The sequence below is a fragment of the Bufo gargarizans genome, chromosome 2 (genome assembly GCF_014858855.1).
Source record: "Bufo gargarizans isolate SCDJY-AF-19 chromosome 2, ASM1485885v1, whole genome shotgun sequence".
Lineage (NCBI taxonomy): Eukaryota > Metazoa > Chordata > Amphibia > Anura > Bufonidae > Bufo > Bufo gargarizans.
Window position 1 is genome coordinate 629,227,033 of NC_058081.1, and position 21,280 is coordinate 629,248,312.

At 45.5% G+C, this 21,280-nt stretch overlaps 1 protein-coding gene across 1 annotated transcript in view; it reads right to left on the reverse strand.

The window, feature by feature from the left end:
* Positions 1-21,280, reverse strand: part of ESPN (espin) — a 250,967-nt gene that overhangs the window by 103,998 nt on the left and 125,689 nt on the right. Inside the window, 1 exon segment of the mRNA XM_044278364.1 lies at positions 19,686-19,963. Coding sequence (XP_044134299.1) covers positions 19,686-19,963 — 278 coding nt within the window.

Here is a 21,280-nt window from a genome sequence, read left to right on the forward strand (position 1 = left end):
GATTTAAGATTCTGTAGTCTTTTACAGCTCCACACAATGGGAAACCCATCTTTCAAATGAACATGAACGCCAAGTCTGCTTTGTTATCCACTATTAAGGAATAGAGAGTTGGATTTATCTTGGTAGATTTAGTATACTGCCATCTATTACACATGGTGGTAACCCAGCTTTCCAAGGATCCTGAAAGGCAAATCTGCCTTCCTATGGCACTATTTACGAATGGGGAGTGGGATTTATCTTGGTAGATTTAGTATTCTGCTGTAGCTCTCAGGGGGGTGCCAGAAGCAATGAGCGCTTCCATCAATACAGATGGAAGCACTCATTGCTTTTCCCTTTATAAGATGCAGTGCATCCTATAAAGGTAATACTTGTAGTGAGCGCTTCCATAATGGAAGCGCTCACTAGTCTGCAGGAGAAGGGGCAGAGAAGTGCTGTGAGCTCTGTACAGTACTTACCCCTCCTCCTGCTCGCTCTTCTCAGGGCCCGCGCTGCTGTGTCCTGGCTGCCTGCAGCATCAGGACGTACAGAGCGCTCTCTGGCCTGACGCTGTAAGCGGTCAGGTGACTGCAGCGGCGGCACTGAGAAGAGAAGACAGCCAGGACAGGGAGAGTGGCAGCAGGAGAGGTAAGTATTATTTTACATTCTGATCTTAGGTCTGATATATGGAGCTCTAATGGGGGTCTGGAGAGGTCTATGGGGGGGGTCTGGAGTGGTCTATTGGGGGGTCTGGAGGTCTGACTTGGGGGGATCAGGAGGTCTGACTGGGGGGGTCAGGAGGTCTGACTGGGGAGTCTGGAGTGGTCTAATGGGGGGCAGATATGGGGGTCAGGAGGTCTAATGGGGGTCTGGAGGTTTAATGGGGGTCAGATATGGGGGTCAGGAGGTCTAATGGGGGTCTGATATGGGAATTTGGAGGTCTAATGGGGGTCTTATATGGGGGTCTGGAGGTCTCATGGGGGACTGATATGGGGGTATGGAGGTCTAATGGGGGTCTTATCAGAGGTCTGATATTGGATCGAGGTCTTACATGGAGGTATAATGGGGGTCTGATCTGAGGTCTTATAAGGGGTCTGACATAGAGGTCCAAAGGGGGGTTTGGTCTGAGATGGGGGAATCTCATTAAGGGTTTTATATGGGGGTATTATCTGAAGGGAAGGGGGGATTTTTTGGTGCCAGCGCACAAAATAAAGGGTTGTTTTTGTAATGACGCACTATCTGGGTGGTACCAGTATTTTCAGGGGGACTGTTTCTGCAGGAAAGTATTGGGGAGCATAGTGGACACAGTATTGGGGGTGGCAGGATGCGGTGTTGAGAAGGTGGGAGGATGATGGAAAAGTAAGAAAATAAGATGTCTGTTTGTTAAACTCTGCAGAGACAAAGTGTGGCTAAAAGAAGTCTCCATGGTTGTCTGGTCTAACAGGAGAAGAAGAGGAAAAAGAATATCTACATCAGAGAAGAGAAGTCACTGGATGTAAGAGTTACATACAGTATGTGGCGCTGTATTACCCTGTATGTTCTGTAGCGCTGTATGTAATGTTTTCAAGTATGTCTTTAATGGGGTTGTCCGCTTTTTTTTGTATGAGTGCTGCCTTCTCTGCTCTGTTTACCTGCTCATCACTGCAATTTCTACAGCGAGCAGGTGAACAGAACAGAGAAAGCAGCTCTCATATGAGCGCTGCCCTCTCTTCAAGCAGCTGGGGGCACCGAGGGCATTACTACTATGGAAGGGGCACAGAGGGCATTACTAATTTGAAGGGGGCACAGTGAGCATTTCTACTATGGAGGGGGCACAAAGCCAGAGGGCATTATTAATGTGAAGGGGGCACAGTGGGCATTATTACTGTTAAGTGGGCACTGTGGGCATTATTACTGTGAAGGGGGCACAGTGGGCATTATTACTGTGAAGGAGACACAATGGGGATTATTACTGTGAAGGGGGCGCAATGAGGATTATTACTGTGAAGGGGGCACAAAGAGGGCATTACAACTGTGAAAGGGGACACACATCTGTACAAAACTACTGTAAAGGTTGTACAATGAGGGCAATACTACTGTGAGGGGGTACAATTTTTTTTAAGTATTGGGGGGAGGGGTGCCAGAGAAAGAACCCGCCCCGGGTGCCAAACGCCCTAGGCACGCCACTGTCTATAAAACATGGCGGTAACCCAGCTTTCCAAGGATCCTGAAAGGCAAATCTGCCTTGCTATGGCACTATTTAGGAATGGGAAGTGTGATTTATCTTGGTAGATTTAGTATTCTGTAGTCTATTACAGCTTCACATGATTGTATCCAAATCTATTTTGTACTATTAATAACTAACAGATTCTATCCAACAAAATGGCCACATTCATTGTGTAGACAAAAGTTATCCACACTAAAGCCAGCCCCCTCTTCCTATACTTCCTGCCTTGTATTACATGCACCAACATGAAGGGGGGGGGGGGGGGGGGGGGTAGTAGACATGGTGCAGCTTGAGAAAACAATACACTGCTTTTCTAGTTTATTTTTCATGGTCTGCAATTGTGATATCTGATGAAATAAGAGCAAATAACAAAGACACATAAGGAGATTATGTTACGTTTTGTTGGTTGTTCTTTTTTTTGTGTTTGGACTCTGGCTTTAGTTCCCCTTTAAAGGGAAACTAAACATGGAAATGTATAAAGAGAAAAACAATACAGAAAATATATAAAATTTGAAATGCATACTCCTGAAACAAACAATCTTGTAGAAATTTTCTAGTGCAGGGATGCTCAACCTGCAGCCCTCCAGCTGTTGTAAAACTACAACTCACACAATGCCCTTCTGTAGGATGATAACTGTAGGATGTCAGGGAATGATGGGAGTTGTAGTTTTGCAATAGCTGGAGGGCCGCAGGTTGAACATGCCTATTCTAGTGGAATCAAATATCCATCTTTCCTTGGTGCTCTCCATCTTTTACCCTAAGTTCACACTTGAGCGTTTTACAGCGCGTTCCTACGCGCTGTAAAACGCGCAACACATGAAAACCAATGCTTCCCTATGGGGCTGGTTCACATTTTCGCGTTTTACAGCGCGTTTGAACGCGCTGTAAAACGCCCGACGCTCAAACAAGTACAGGAGCTTTTTTTGGCGCGTTTGACGAGCGTTTGGGCCATAGACTCTTTGGACAACACTGCTGTCAATCACCCAAACGCGCGTTACTATTACAAAAAACGCGCATAAAAACGCGCGACAAAATCGCGCATAAAAACGTGCGTTTGCGAAACGCTTACCCTGCTTACACCTAAGCGTTTTGCAAACGCGCGTTTTTATGCGCAATTTTGTCGCGCGTTTTTATGCGCGTTTTTTGTAATAGTAAACGCGCGTTTGACGCGCGTTTGGGTGATTGACAGCAGTGTTGTCCAAAGAGTCTATGGCCCAAACGCGCGTCAAACGCGCCAAAAAAAGCTCCTGTACTTGTTTGAGCGTCGGGCGTTTTACAGCGCGTTCAAACGCGCTGTAAAACGCGAAAATGTGGACCAGCCCCATAGGGAAGCATTGGTTTTCATGTGTTGCGCGTTTTACAGCGCGTAGGAACGCGCTGTAAAATGCTCAAGTGTGAACTTAGGGTTAGGTGTGAAACCAGGGTAACCCTAAGTTCACACTTGAGCGTTTTACAGCGCGTTCCTACGCGCTGTAAAACGCGCAACACATGAAAACCAATGCTTCCCTATGGGGCTGGTTCACATTTTCGCGTTTTACAGCGCGTTTGAACGCGCTGTAAAACGCCCGACGCTCAAACAAGTACAGGAGCTTTTTTTGGCGCGTTTGACGCGCGTTTGGGCCATAGACTCTTTGGACAACACTGCTGTCAATCACCCAAACGCGCGTCAAACGCGCGTTTACTATTACAAAAAACGCGCATAAAAAAGCGCGACTAAATCGCGCATAAAAACGTGCGTTTGCGAAACGCTTAGGTGTGAAACCAGGGTATGGGAACAAACAAGGGGGTGGTGCTTGACATGCCTAGTCTCCATTATAATGAGAGCAGTAGAAGACATCAATTCTTCCCCTTTTGGCAATGATGCCGGCTAGTGTGCCAATCAGGGATGATAAAGTAAAGTTGGGCTCTCTTTTCCTGGGGCAGAGAGTTAGTTTGCTGACCAATGTTTTCAATCTAATTACTCTGGCTTAGGGCTCATGCACACGAAGTATTTTCTTTCCGCTTCCATTCCGGGTTTTTTTGCGGACCGTATGCGGAACCATTTCCGTATTTCCATTCCGCAAAAAAGTAGTGCATGTCCTATTATTCTCCACAAATCACGGTCCGAGGCCCCATTCAAGTCAATGGGTCTGTAAAAAATACAGAACGCACACGGAACACATCCGTATGTTATCCATATTTAATCCGTATTTTGTGGATCCCTACTGTAAAAATGCTATGCCCAGCCCATATTGCTCATGTGTTTGGTGATTAATAAGTTACGGTTTCCGTTTCCGATCCGCAAAAAATGGATCGCATACGGAAACCATACGGGTATGTTTTGTGGAATAACGGAACGGAAGAGGACTTAAAACAGAGAAAAAAAAAACGTAGATACCGAACAACGGATCTGTGAAAAACGGTCCACAAAACAACAACGGTTGTGTGCATGAGCCCTTAGGAAGAGTGGTTTGTAGGCAGCCCCATCCCTGGCACCCAGCATCCACACAAACGTCCTGTCAGTGCTCAAACTATGTCCCTGGTAATAACCGTTCACATTACAGGATCAGGGACAAAGCTATAGAATAAGTATCTGCTATTAAAGTAACAGATCAAAGACCACAATATAAAGGATTTTTCTCACGCCTATACTTAATTTGACTTTTGAACTGGGAATTAATCTTCGGCCATCACTCCCTCGGGTTAAATAGCTATGGCTTCACGTTACAGAGACACCAGACACTTGTCTATTTATTTTCGACAGCGTTATCTATTGCCTCCAATGCAATGGTGAATAACACAGCCAGCTAGGGGCTGCAGGCAAAAAAAAAAACATAGGCAAACATAGGACATCCATAGGCAAATGGTGCCCTAAAGCAAAACATGGACCTTCCATAGTACTGTATGCAAATAGGACCAGACCGCTATTAGCTCTTGGAAGACAAAACTATTATTCTATCCAAGACCCAGGGCCGTCTTTCATTATTCCTACATACAATGAAGTGCTTTGCTAAGCAAGAGACTGCTCTCAATAATTTATCTCAGCTTCCAGGGCTCATGTTTCCTACACACAGGTTCATCTAATAAAACTAAAGCATTGCCGATACTGTCGTCAGCCTGTGACTCATTGTAAATTTCAATTTTTCGGCATTGCTTTTATAATTTTCAAATGTAAAGATTAAAAAAAAAAATTGGGGGGAAATATCAGCCAATTCCCTGGGCTAACCCAATTAAGCAGATGATATAGTCAGCCATCATGTTTTTCAGCCCACAGAGTTTCTCTGAGGTCCCTCTGCCAAGAAAACATAAAAGGTCCATTGTCTGCATTGTTGGGCTGTTTACTCACTAGCTTTCAGAATAAAAGAACATGTTGGGTACCATTTATCTCGGCAAGAAAGGCTTTGTTTGATGGAGACAAAACACGGGTAAAATAATTAAAGGACTGGGCTGAATTTTAAAACCTTCCCTTACAATACAGACGTATTTTATATACATTTAAAATAGATTTCCTGGGGTGTCCTCCTGAAGCAGGTGCGACACAGGTAGCACTTAACCATATGTAGCCAGCAGATGGAATAAGAGTTTACGCCTACAGGATAGAAGTTTCTGCATTATCAACTTGTGCTTAGCAGCATACCTATCAGGACTGGGATAGGCCGAGTAGGCAGCTGCCTATGGTACAATAGTGGGGGAAATTGTAAGGAATTTTAAAAACGCATAGAACATTCTGCAGCCTATTAGTTGTGTCAAAGAAATATGGAGTTAAACCTGCGGACAAAAGCACAAGTCAATGGGTTAATCAGGGCTGATTGGAGGTGAACGATGAAGAGAGGTCTGCTGCAGTGGCTGTTGCAGCAGGAGAAAATGAGCAGGCAGAAACTGTGACCCCTGCAGTGTGCCCCTGAACAAGTGGCACTGTAGAGCCAGGATCCATGTGCATCTCTCTGCTGGGTGTGGACCAAAAAAGATTGGCCCCCATCCAGCATCAGAAGAATAGGCTACAGACCAGGTTTAACGAAAATCCCTGGCTAGGGACTAAGACCAAAGGTCAACCTGGTTGTGGTGGCCCCAAATGGACACATGTACTGTAAGTGATGACCTACAGTGAAGGAAAAACTAAAAACTTCCACCATTTGACTCACTAGTGGTCTTCAACTGTTGATCAAGTGTTATGTCTGATCAAGGAATTTCTCCCTGGCGACTCTTTCCACCATCCAAGTACATCAGGGGATAACAGTTTCCTTAGACCATGTCCTGTCACTCTGTTTCTACAAAAGAGCAAGCTCTAGAAGGTTGTACAGATTGCAGGAGTCTCCAGTGGTAACTGTTGTTTAAAAGGGTTGGTCACTTTCTGGTTACAGTTAATTAATGTGTAGGTAAGATGATGCTGATATTCTGTGCCATTTTCTACATTTCATTAGCTATGCCTCCATGTTGGCCAAGTCCTTTTTGCTGTCCACACAGAGGTCCTGTCCACAAAATGGCTGCTGATTTGGCAAAAATTACTCCAGACACATCACTTACCCCCTACCATTCATTAGTGAAGGTGCAGTGTGTTTGTACAGAGGAGGCTGAGTGATTTGTCTGGTCACATGACCCTCCATCAGCAGCCATGTTATGGAGAGGACCTCTATGCGGACAACAAGGAAGATCTGCCCAAGGGGACATGGCTTATGAAATCTATCAAATGGCACAGAATATGAACAAAGGCTATATTAGTAAGTGCAATATATTTATCTCAAATACACATTGGCCAACAGTAACCAGAAAGTGGCCAATCCCTTTAACAGATGTTTTCTGGAATCAGCCTGAGGCAGGATGTCAACTGTAACGGATCTCCTAGCACCCCGACCGGGTACCTCAGTCGATAGAGGCTCCTAGTGCTTTCAGAGGACTCCAAGCACTCCACTTGACACCGTATGCACTGCAGACCCCACGAACCGCTGAAGCTTGGTTGAGGTCTCACCGTCTCCTACCCGCCCTGGACCTACGACAAGGCTCCAGGCTCCAGTGGGTGAACCTCTCCTAAATCCCGAGAGCAGGAACAGCTCTTACAAGAGCTAGTAGTTATGCCAGGGGAGTATAGCAAATCTTCAGCGTATAGCAATCCCCCAGTTTTGATCAGTTATCCAAACACCAGCCTCAACATGATGAAGGATAAAACAGGAACACTTTATTGAGGGCTACTCGCCCGTATTTATGCAGGTCCCCATCTGGTGGACACGACCCCAGGGGACCAGAAGGGAGACTGTGACACAGGACAGGTATGCAGCAATTCAGGATACACAGACACAACACATCCCCACAATGCATCGTGGTTTCCTCCTCTCTGCCCTGGAGACACCCGAGGAGCAATTCAATTATCTCTCAGGAGAAAGGGAAATCGCCAATACACATGTGGAGACAAGAGGACAGAAATCACAGTTTAAACACACAATGGGACAATGGCACAATGGGACAATAGAAACACACCCAGCATATTCCTCCCCTCTGTCTAGGAGATAATGGAGTCAATTTCTATATCTGCTCAACTATCTCCTACGCTGAAAAGTTACACTTCTTATAAATTGTAACAACTTTGTGAGTTTACATTGTACATACATATAACGTATATCAATTTAACCAGTATAACTTGGGGACAAACATATTCAAAATTCACTTGAATAGGTTAAGGGGTTTAAAAGTTAGTAAAAGTATCTTAAAGGGCCGTAATCCTGGGGCAGGAGGCTGGCAAACAACCCCCTCCAAACCACCGTGGCGAGGTTGGTTTCGCCACACATCTCCCCCTCCCAGGGAAGACTAATCAGATACCTGACCTCACGGTCAGTACCTGAGTTAGTCTGGCAGTCCAACCACAACCCAATACTGGACCTGTTTAATCTTGGGGCCTGGCTCTGTTCTGTATGTCCCCAGCTGTTAAGTGGGCATCTGCTACTCCTTGCTTCCTTGTGGTTCTCCAGCTTGGAGCTGTAGGTACTTAGTGGGCAGAGGCCGACTGCGCTCTGCCCAGATGCCAGCTCTTCCGCTGGGGTAGCCCGTGTGAAGTCAGGCTCTGAAGAAGAGGATAGGGGAGGGCAGAGGCCTACGGCACTCTGCCCCGTTGCCAGCTCTTCCGCTGGAGCAACCGGGGTATAGTCCTGCCCGGTGACAAAGGGAAAGTTAGGGCAGAGGCCAACTGTGTTCTGCCCAGATGCCAGCTCTTCCGCTGGGGAAGCCTGTGTGGAGTCAGCCTCTGGAGAAGAGCATAGGGGAGGGCAGAGGCCAACTGCGCTCTGCCCAGATGCCAGCTCTTCCACTGGGATGGGGTCATGGAATGCCTACCCCCAGGACCTTGTTGCGGATCAGCTGTGGAGAGGAGGGATCGCTTACCTCCTCCTCCTGGCATTCCTGCGTGGTTGGTGGAATCTCTGTACCGGCCGTCCAGCATCCCGGTAGGCCTGGTGCAGAGACTGCGGTCCCATCTGTATAATTGGAGTTAGGGGTGCTGTCCCCCTGTGGTTGGGGAGAGAGACCGGTTGTCTCCTCTCCCTTCAAAGTACACTGCCGCTGGGGAGCAGGACCAACTGTCCCTACTCCCTGAAACTCTGGCTGCCGTTGGGGATCTGGGCCGACTGCCCAGCATCTCTGTAGGGCCGGTGGAGAGACCTCGGTCCCATCTCCACCTGCCATATGGGGTTCCCCCCAGGACCAGTCTATGAGGTCCCCTTCCTGTGTAGCTGGTACTGAAGCAGGGGATACTTCAGTCGGGTCTTCCCAGTAAACCTCCACAATATCCTCCCAGCTGAAGGGCTCTGGACCTGGGTCTGACACTCTGCTCTCTCGCTGAGCCCTCTCAATGGAGTGGAAGAGATCTCTGTAGTCCTGCTCCAGTTCCCACTCCAGGGTTGCTAGGTGAGCCAGGTCTTTCTCTACCTCGTGGGGGTCATCCCAATCCTGCCTAGCCTCCCTCTCGTAGAAGATGTTCTGAAGTCTGGACTGTGCAGGGCTCCCGAAGTCAGGCTCTGCAAAGGACTCCCATAACAAGCCAGGACCATAAAACTCCTCTCCCTCTGGCTTGTCATGCTCAGCTGTCCAGGGTATATACTGTGCCATATACCACCAGAGCGCCAGGTAGGCCTCCTCCAAACATAGCTCCTGCCATACCCGGTGCTCTAGTTCCTTCACCCATTCCTCCAGGGGCTGCTCTCCCAGGAAGGGCATCCGCAGGGCCACTTGCTTCTGCAATCGCTGCTCTACACTGGGGAGACTCTCACCTCGCTGGTATTGTACATTACCCAGGGCCTGGCACCAGATGTCTTTCCTTAATGCATCCCGGCCATCCAGGTCTTCCTCATCGTAGTGGACCGCTGTTTGAAGACTAGCCGATTCCATCCTGCTGTAGCCAGGGGCGCTGTACGGATACTAGCGTTGCCCTCAATATACTCCACGAATGGTGTCTCCGAGCTGCTTCTCCTCACACTAGGACGCCATCCCACTGCTTGCCACCAAATGTAACGGATCTCCTAGCACCCCGACCGGGTACCTCCGTCGATAGATGCTCCTAGTGCTTTCCGAGGACTCCAAGCACTCCACTTGACACCGTACGCACTGCAGACCCCACGAACCGCCGAAGCTTGGTTGAGGTCTCACCGTCTCCTACCCACCCTGGACCTGCGACAAGGCTCCAGGCTCCAGTGGGTGAACCTCTCCTAAATCCCGAGAGCAGGAACAGCTCTTACAAGAGCTAGTAGTTATGCCAGGGGAGTATAGCAAATCTTCAGCATATAGCAATCCCCCAGTTTTGATCAGATATCCAAACACCAGCCTCAACATGATGAAGGATAAAACAGGCACTCTTTATTGAGGGCTACTCGCCCGTATTTATGCAGGTTCCCATCTGGTGGACACGCCCCCAGGGGACCAGAAGGGAGACTGTGACACAGGACAGATATGCAGCAATTCAGGATACACAGACACAACACATCCCACAATGCATCGTGGTTTCCTCCTCTCTGCCCTGGAGACACCCGAGGAGCAATTCAATTATCTCTCAGGACAAAGGGAAATCGCCAATACACATGTGGAGACAACAGGACAGAAATCACCATTTAAACACACAATGGGACAATGGCACAATGGGACAATAGAAACACACCCAGCATATTCCTCCCCTCTGTCTAGGAGATAATGGAGTCAATTTCTGTGTCTGCTCAACTATCTCCTACGCTGAAAAGTTACACTTCTCATAAATTGTAACAACTTTGTGAGTTTACATTGTACATACATATAACTTATATCAATTTAACCAGTATAACTTGGGGACAAACATATCCAAAATTCACTTGAATAGGTTAAGGGGTTTAAAAGTTAGTAAAAGTATCTTAAAGGGCCGTAATCCTGGGGCAGGAGGCTGGCAAACAGCCCCCTCCAAACCACCGTGGCGAGGTTGGTTTCGCCACATCAACATTCAGGGTCAGGAACAAAATTAGGCGTGCCCCAGTAGTGTAATCACATGTAAGGGGTTCCCCTGCAGTAAATGATTTTGAATTACTGTCTTAAACAGCATAAGGACCCAAGTCCAATAGTACATAGAAAATTAACTAGGGCCATCTTAATGATATCAGTCATACGATAATCATAATGTTTCATAGGTCACAAATAAAAGACAGAACTACAACCAGCAGAATATTCTTCTGCTATACCTCAGATACATATGAGAATATCTTACTCGTGAAATCTATGATTTAGGACAACCATTGATTTCGAGCATAAAAGGTTCTATAGAACTGAAACCTGTTTGGCACCGCACTGAAATTTCTGTTACTGGAAATATGACACAAAATTCTAAATAGTAGGAAGTGCTGAGAATGCTGTGTCAATTTACCACAAGTCTTTGGTCCTGAATTCACAGACTACACCAAAATGATCTTCTCCTAGGTGCCTGTAACATATCAGAAGTTCATTTGAAGTGGACCTCCCCTTTTAGTTGTCTCTAAAAGAGTTTAGTATGGTACTTGATATTGTTGGCCTGTTGTTAAAGGGGTTTTCTGAGATTTTTGAACTAGTAGGTCATGACTATCTCATCAGTTTGATAGCGGTTGTGCTTGGTATCGCAGCTTAGCCTCATTTACTTCTATGGGGCTGAGCTGTGCCTAGGCCACGTGACCAATGAACGTGATGTCACAAGGACTAGGCTAAGCTGGGAGAAGACCGCGGCACTACTGCGAGTGCAGGTGCCTTCTCAAACAGCTGATCGACGGGGGTTCCGGGTGTTGGACCCCAACTTATCAGATACTGATGACCTATCTGGAGGATAGGTCATGGGTTCAAAAATCTCAGAAAACCCCTTTTAAGATAGGGCATCAATATCAGATTGATACCGGTCCGACTCTCTGCCCTCCCACCGTTCAGCTGAGTGTACTTCATCACCTCTATTGTTTTTTAGGCAGAGCTCCATGTATTTTATGGTAGCTATTCCTAGTATTTCAGGTCTCTCCAATTGACTTAAAAGGGTTATCCCATCAGAAGTATTACTATGCAATGAATAGACTGTATATATGAAGCATCAATGTAATTTCCATGCAATAAAATAGTGTTAGGTTGTTTAATGTGCATTCAATTTTCCCTGCTCCCTTCTTCCTTTTAGTGTTGGTGTAGTAATCTTAAAGGGAAGCAGGTGCAGCAGTCCAGACAGCTTCGTTCCCTAATTCTTAATTCATAGAATACATAGCTATCTCTCTCTCTAGACACAGACAAAGGAAAGTGAGGGAGCGCATTGCATACCACAGTGCTATTTATTAGTGAAATCACTGGAGCTGTGTGTGCAAAACTATTTTCTATGCAGTGGAGGAAGAGGTTAACAAGAGCTGACTGCAGTGCACTCCTGGGAGATGCGGGTGCTTAATTGCAAAATAGTAGGAGCTGCTGTCCACCCATAGAAAGTGAAGAGACCAGAGCTACAAACAAATAAGTAAAAAAATAGGAAAATAGTATAAATTACATTGGAGAGCAGCATTTTTTGCATTGATCTGGGTAAAGGAATGCAGTGTATTACTCCAGATATTTTTTAGTTTCTGAGATAACCCTTTATAAGAGACTGAGTTGTAGTACCAGGTACAGTTGTGTTCAAAATACTAGCAGTCAGATATCACTAACCTGGTCAATCACAGATTTTGGTAGAAATGCTATTTCTACATGGCAAATAATTTAGTAGCAGGTGTAGTAGAGTAATAGAAACCCAACAGACCCAACAGTCATGACATGCATGCTGCTGATTCTGTGTAATTCAATCACTTATTAAAAGGGACATGTTCAAAATAATAGAAGTGTGGAGTTCAATGAGTGAGGTCATTCATTCTTTGAAAAACAGGTGGCAATTATTAACCTTATTTAAGGAAGGAAGGCATCAAATGCTGTACATGTTGGTTACAGTGCATTTCTCTCTGAAATTCTGAGGAAAATGGGTTGTTCCAGACATTGTTCAGAAGAACAGCGTACCTTGATTAAAAATTTGATTGGCGAGGGGAAAACATATAAAGAAGTGCAGAAAATGATAGGCTGCTCAGCTAAAATGATCGCAAATGCTTAAAAATGGCAACCAAAACCTGAAAGACGTGGAAGAAAGCGAAAAACTACCATTCAAATGGATAGAAGAATAGCCAAAATGGCAAGGACTCAGCCAACAATCAGCTCCAGGAAGATCAAAGAAGGTCTAAAGTTACCTGTGAGTACTGTTACAATTAGAAGACACCTATGTGAAGCCAAACTATCTGCAAGAAGCCCCCACAAAGTCCCACTGTTGAAAAAAAGACATGTGCTGAAGAGGTTACAATTTGCCACAGAGCACATTGACTGACCTATAGAGACATTTTGTGGACTGATGAAAGTAAGATTGTTCTTTTTGGGTCTAGTGGCCGGAGACTGTTTGTCAGGTGACCCCCAAACACTGAATTCAAGCCACAGTACACTGTGAAGACAGTGAAGCATAGTGGCACAAGCATCATGATATGGGGATGTTTCTCATACTACGGTGTTGGGCCTATTGTCACGGACGGTGTACAGGAAACAAGGCAAAGCAACATGCATAAATGACTCGCTGGATCCAAAAGCTAAGGAACAAAAGGGAGACCCCTGCAGAAGACCTGGCACTTTCCCTGGCTGCTCAGCCTATGCAAAGATCCGAATGGTGGAAGTTTGCATATCCACGTACCTTGACTATATAACCCCTGAGCACCCTACAATAGTGAGGGGACACGACCACCGGCTCCCTACACAAGATACGGAGGGAGTCAGGGTCACCTGGGATCCAGCAAACAGAAAATAACAGATAAATGTTCAACACTTAACTTTGTAGCAGAGAGGAGAACAAGACCAGCATGCACACACACTCCAGGAAGAAGTATAAGCCGCCCAGAAAAGCATTCTGGGGAGGAATTTAAAGGGAAGCAATTAGTCCAACACATGACAGCTGAGAGAGGCTAACGAGACGAGGAACTGAATACCACAACAAAGAAAGTCAAGGAGGAGGTTCTGAAAGGCCTCTGTCAGAGCTTCTCAGCTGTCTGGTTGTGACAGTACCCCTCCCTCTACGAGTGGACTCCGGACACTCAGAACCCACCTTCTCAGGATGGGACCTATGGAAAGCCCTGATGAGACGAGAGGCCTTAATGTCCGTCACTGGGACCCACATCCTCTCCTCAGGACCATACCCCTCCCAATGAACAAGGTACTGAAGAGAACCGTGGACAAGACGAGAATCCACAATCCTAGAGACCTGAAATTCAAGATTCCCATCAACCATAATCGGAGGAGGAGGCAAAGGCGAGGGTACAATGGGTTGAACATAAGGTTTCAATAAGGACTTATGAAAAACATTATGGATCTTCCAAGTCTGAGGAAGATCAAGACGGTATGCAACAGGATTGATGACAAACAGGATTTTGTAAGGCCCAATAAACCTAGGACCCAACTTCCAGGAGGGAACCTTCAATTTGATATTCTTGGTGGACAACCACACCAGATCACCAACATTCAGGTCCGGACCAAGCACACGTCTCTTATCTGTCACACGCTTATATCTCTCACTCATGCTCTTTAGATTATCCTGAATCTTTTGCCAAATAGATGACAAAGACGAGGAGAATCTGTCCTCATCAGGTAAACCAGTAGACCCCTCTCCCGAGAAAGTCCCAAACTGCGGATGAAACCCATATGCACCAAAAAATGGTGACTTATCAGAGGACTCCTGACGACGGTTATTTAAAGCAAACTCAGCAAGGGACAAAAAAGAACACCAATCCTCTTGATTCTCCGCCACAAAACAGCGCAGATATGTCTTCCAGAATCTGGAAACAAACTGCGTGCCCCTATCAGAGACTATGTCTGAAGGAATACCGTGCAATTTGACAATGTGATCAATAAATGCCTGCGCCAGCGTCTTAGCATTGGGCAAACCAGGAAAAGGGATGAAATGCACCATTTTGCTAAAACGGTCCACCACCACCAGAATCACAGTCTTCCCCGAGGAACGAGGCAGGTCCGTTATGAAGTCCATGGACAGATGTGTCCAAGGACGGGAAGGAATGGGTAAGGGAAGGAGAGGACCTGATGGCCGTGAATGAGGGACTTTGGCACGAGCGCAAGTCTTGCAGGCTGCCACAAAACCCTCAACCGACTTACGAAGCGCAGGCCACCAGAATCTCCGAGCGATGAGATCCAGTGTGGCTCTTACCCCCGGGTGCCCAGCAAGGACCGTATCGTGGTGTTCTTTAAAAATCTTGTGTCTTAAAGCGAGAGGCACAAACAACCTCCCAGGAGGACAAAGATCAAGAGCCTCTGACTGGGCTGCCTGCACCTCTGCCTCCAATTCAGGAAAAAGAGCCGAGACCACCACACCTTCAGCCAAAATGGGACCCGGGTCTTCAAAATTCCCGCCTCCCGGAAAACAACGTGACAGGGCATCTGCCTTCACATTCTTAACTCCAGGGCGGAACGTGACAACAAAATTAAACCTAGAAAAGAACAAAGACCATCTGGCCTGTCTTGGGTTCAGACGCTTGGCTGACTCCAAGTAGGCCAGATTTTTATGGTCAGTAAATACGGTAATAGGGTGTCTGGCTCCCTCTAGCCAATGGCGCCATTCCTCAAAAGCCAACTTGATGGCCAACAATTCCCTATCTCCCACATCGTAATTCTCTCTGCGGAGGAGAGTTTTTCTTGAGAAAAAGGCACACGGTCGCCAATTGGCAGGAGAGGAACCCTGAGACAAGACCGCCCCCACACCCACCTCAGAAGCATCAACCTCAACTATGAAGGGTAAAGAAACATCAGGTTTCACCAAGATGGGAGCGGAAGCAAAACTCTCCTTGATATCAGAAAAAGCCTTACGCGCCTCTACTGACCAAGAAGAAAAATCTACCCCCTTTCTGGTCATATCAGTGAGTGGTTTAACAATAGAAGAATAATTCAAAATGAACTCCCTGTAATAATTGGCAAAGCCCAAAAAACGCATCAGCGCCTTCTGATTCTCAGGAAGCTCCCACTCAAGCACAGCGCGGACCTTCTCGGGGTCCTTGCGAAAACCAGAAGCGGAGAGAAGAAACCCCAGAAATTGAATTTCTGGAACCGCAAACACACATTTTTCCAGTTTTGCATATAATTTATTCTCCCGCAGGATGAGCAAGACCTGACGTAAATGTTCCTTATGAGTTTTGAAATCGGGAGAAAAAATCAAAATGTCATCCAAATACACCAATACAAATTTTCCCATCAAATGATAAAAAATGCTGTTCACGAAATGCTGAAAAACGGCTGGGGCATTCATCAAACCAAAAGGCATAACCAAATTTTCTAAATGGCCCTCAGGGGTATTGAAGGCCGTCTTCCATTCGTCCCCTTCTCTGACCCTGACCAGGTTGTATGCCCCTCTTAGATCTAATTTGGAAAAGACTTTAGCCCCAACAACCTGGTTAAACAGGTCTGGGATCAGAGGAAGCAGGATAAGGGTCAAGCATTGTGATACTGTTCAGCTCCCTGAAATCCAGACAAGGTCTTAAAGAACCATCTTTTTTCTTAACAAAGAAAAAACCAGCGGCAACAGGTGACTTCGAGGGTCGTATGTGTCCTTTTCTCAGACTCTCAGAGATATAAGCACGCATAGCGATCCTCTCAGGTTGGGAAAGATTGTATAAACGAGATTTAGGCAGCTTGGCGTCTGGGATGAGATTAATAGGGCAATCGTACTCCCTGTGCGGGGGCAAATCCTGAACTCCACTCTCAGAGAAGACATCCGAAAATTCAGAGAGAAAAGATGGTACAGTCTTAGTAGAAACCTCAGAAACAGATGTCATGAGGCAATTCTCTCTGCAAAAGTCACTCCAACCATTTATTTGCCTCGCTTGCCAATCAATGGTGGGGTTATGCTTAGTGAGCCAGGGCAGCCCCAACACCAGAGGGGTAGGCAAACCGCTAAGGACGAAACATGACACATCCTCAACATGAGCATCACTCACAATTAAACGGATATTGTGAACTATGCCCTTTAATGATTTCTGAGAAAGTTGAGCGGAATCGATAGCAAAAACAGGACTATCCTTTCCCAAAGTGCGCACCTGGAAACCATGAGTTATCGCAAATTGATTATCAATGAGATTGACCGCTGCTCCACTATCCACAAAAATCTCCCAAAAAATGTTCTTGCTCTCTAGCGCCACCCTAGCCGGCAGGACAAAACGGGAACTACAAGCAAACGGAAAACCTTCAATTTCCGCCTCAACCCTGCCAATAGTAACAGACGGAACATTTTTAAAATATTTTTTCCTGTTTGTTTCTTTATTACTCCCAGAAAACTGCCTGAATCTCCTAGAGGGACAAATATTTGCCAAATGATTTATACCTCCACAACAAAAACAAACCCTCCCATGCGAGCTGAATCTTCTATTGTCAGAAGCAATCAACCCCAGCTGCATGGGCTCCTGCTCAGAAGGGGCTGACAGCGACTGAGACCCCTGCGCACAGAATGGGACCGCTGCACTGTCCTGGGACTGAGTATGACAGGAAGGGGACATCTCTCCTCTCTCTCTAAGACGCCTGTCAATACGAACGGCCTGAGACATAGCAGAGTCCAAAGAAATAGGCCTCTCATGAAAGGCAAATGCATCTTTCAATCCCTCTGAAAGACCATGGCAAAATTGACTTCGGAGTGCAGCATCATTCCAACCAGTATCAACTGCCCATCTCCGAAATTCTGAGCAGTATATTTCTGCGGATTGTTTACCCTGGCATAATAGACGTAGTCTAGACTCAGCCAGAGCAATACGATCCGGATCATCATATATCTGACCCAGGGATAAAAATAATTCATCCACTGAACGGAGAGGCCGTGCCCCCTCCGGCAGCGAAAAGGCCCAGGACTGAGCGTTACCTCTGAGCAGCGATATAATGATCCCCACCCTCCGTTCCTCATCACCAGAGGAATGGGGAAGAAGGCGAAAATGGAGTTTGCAAGCCTCTCTAAAACGCACAAAATTCTCACTACCCCCGGAGAACGTATCCGGGAGCGAGATCTTAGGCTCAGAACAAACTCCATGAACACAAGCTGAACCGGTCACTTGAAGCTGAGAAAAAGTCTTAAGGAGATCAGCTACCTCCAATGAAAGACCCTGGAAGCGTTCAGCCAAAAGTGAAACCGGATCCATGCTTGAGACGGTTTTGGCGGCTTATAATGTCACGGACGGTGTACAGGAAACAAGGCAAAGCAACATGCATAAATGACTCGCTGGATCCAAAAGCTAAGGAACAAAAGGGAGACCCCTGCAGAAGACCTGGCACTTTCCCTGGCTGTTCAGCCTATGCAAAGATCCGAATGGTGGAAGTTTGCATATCCACGTACCTTGACTATATAACCCCTGAGCACCCTACAATAGTGAGGGGACACGACCACCGGCTCCCTACACAAGATACGGAGGGAGTCAGGGTCACCTGGGATCCAGCAAACAGAAAATAACAGATAAATGTTCAACACTTAACTTTGTAGCAGAGAGGAGAACAAGACCAGCATGCACACACACTCCAGGAAGAAGTATAAGCCGCCCAGAAAAGCATTCTGGGGAGGAATTTAAAGGGAAGCAATTAGTCCAACACATGACAGCTGAGAGAGGCTAACGAGATGAGGAACTGAACAGCACAACAAAGAAAGTCAAGGAGGAGGTTCTGAAAGGCCTCTGTCAGAGCTTCTCAGCTGTCTGGTTGTGACACCTATTTAGCGCATACCGGGGATCATGGATCAGTTTGAATACATCAAAATACTTGAAGAGGTCATGCTGCCTTATGCTGAAGAGGAAATGCCCTTGAAATAGGTGTTCCAACAAGACAACGACCCCAAACACACCAGTAAACGTGCAACATATTGGTTCCAGACCAACAAGATTGACTTTATGGAGTGGCCAGCCCAATCCCCAGATCTTAATCCAATAGAAAACTTGTGGGGTGACATCAAAAATGCAGTTTTTGAGACAAAACTAAGAAATAGAGAACTATGGAATCATCCTGGGCTGGAATACCTGTTCACAGGTGCCAGAAGTTGGTTGACTCCATGCAACACAGATGTCCAGCAGTTCTCAGAAACAGCGGTTATACAACTAAATATTAGTTAAGTGATTCAAAGGAAAGCAACATTTTCAAACATTTTTCAGTTTATATAGTGAATGTTTGAGTTTGTAGAAGAAGAATACAAATACTGCTATTTTTTTAACAGTCTAATATTCACTTTTCTTCATTTTTTTGTAGAGGAACAACACAAATTTGATATATTTTTCTTCATGTTTTGATTTGGAATAGAATGTGTAGTGTTCCCAATGCATTTGTGTGTATGGAAATAAAAGCTATTAGAAGGATTTTGAGCTTTATTCACTTTTTTAAACACACTGCTATTATTTTGAACACAACTGTACATCTGAAACAAGATGTATGATGCCGTGCCTAGCATTCAGTCAAAGAGACCCCTTAAGAGCAACGAGTCATCAGAAAATGACCTATTTTTTATATATAATAAGATGACCTATTGTTTTTATATTAAACATTTTTGGGTGATTTTTGCTTTCATTTCCTATGTCCCTATCTATATAAAAGGATAAACCTAAAATTGTGCATTTAGGCCTAATAATATGTCAAGACTTCCTGTTCAGGTAACTTTCCAGTAACCATCTCACTATCATCACAGGCAGAATTACAATGGCAGACATCACTTCTGTATAGATAACACAGGAGTTACCTTGCAAAATAGGTGATATTACAGCTTATCTACTCCCTCCTGACCTCTGTACCGGTCACAGCGCAGGCCTAGAAAACTCTCCCATAAAGATTAATGAGTCCCCTTCTGTCTATTGTGTTTATAGCCCACAAGGATGCTCTTAAAGAACTGGAAGTCTTGACATATTGTAGGCCTAGTGGCCAGTGTAAAAAGTGGAACATTTGCTAATTCACATGTCAGTCGTAAAGGCCAAATTGTGGTATCCCTGGGAGACTGAAATTTCAGCTCAGACATTACCTCTTCATTTAGTACCTCGCTCTCGACATGTCGGAGGTTGTTCTTTGCCTGTACATAGATCTCTGATGTGTGTTGACCTTCAGGAGGGTTTGGCGCAGGATAGCATGGGGGTGGTGGGAGCGAAGCCTCAGGTGCCGGTGGAGGAGGTGGCGGGAAGGCTGGAGGAGGCGGTGGAGGGTTGGCGGTTGGTTCCATTTTCTTACTGCCACTAGGATCGACTTCAGGATTCAACATGTCCATATATGTCTGCATATCCGTGATGGCAGTTTCCGGGGGCCCTGGGTGGGAAACAAAATTTAAAAATTTAGGGGGTCATTTATCAAACAGGTGTAAAGTAGAACTGGCTTAGTGGCCCATAGCAACCAATCAGATTCCACTTTTCATTTTCCAAAGGAGCTGTCAAAAATGAAAGGTAGAATCTGATTGGTTGCTATGGGCCACTAAGCCAGTTCTACTTTACACCAGTTTGATAAATGACTCCAATAGTGTAAACTGAAACACTGGGCACAAAGATTATGAACACCTGGTTTGATTAATGTTTTCTTTTCATGGAAACAATGAAAGTTTGTTCTCTTGGGACAACTGAGATGGCCGGCTATCTAATGCCGACTGTTCCCAAAGGAATAATATCAGCGGAGATAAGGATTGGACATATTGGATTTCAACATGTCTGATCCTTTTCTTTTCGGGGCGATAAGCCACCCACCCCTCAGAGATGTCTGGCAGCAGCCTTCTCCTATAAACAACACATGCATGCTTGGCCACGTCGAGCTTGCATATATATGGAGATAGCTGTTATCTTATGTATATGGTTCACTTTAGGATGATAACCAGGTGTGCTGTAATCCTACCCATAATAATCACTTAGTTTAGATAAAGATACATAAAATAAGTATTTTTTCTTAGGAACTATGAATAAAACTGCCATTTGTGACTATAGGCTTTGTCTGATACTGCAGCTCAACTTCATTCACTTGAATGTGCCTTTGCCGCAATACCAGATCTAACCTGCGGTAAAAGGTGGCGCTGTTTTGGGAAAGAAAAATAAAAATTTGATACTTTTTTTCTAACCTCCTAATGCCTGATTTCAGTAATTACCTTATGATGGAAATAAAGTAGTGACATCAATACATAAGAAATGAACTCGTGTCACACCATACGTGTGCCTTGACGTATTAGTATATAGCATTTGAAACACAAGCCTTTGGTAAAAATAAAAACGGATTACGTGATAATCCTGGAAAGCAGATGAAATGACAGGCTGGCGTTTATATATAATACAGGTGAAACCTTAGGAGATGGATCACGGATGTGTAGTGTGGACTGGTCTCTTCTAGAGTTGTATATGAAATAGCTGAAAACGTGGTAATCCTGCATGACAGGATCGGTGATGTCATCATTAACATACTTTATAGGTGTCTTGGTCTGTACTGGGCCACCAGTGAAACGGCTTGCAGCAGAGAATGATATGCAACTTACACCGATATCAGGAATAAGTATGCAATAAGGATCAAGATATAAATACCAATAAAGAAGCTATGGGGCCCCTGAGAAAGCCCATATATGGACCCTCATAACCACATTTTGATGGCCTT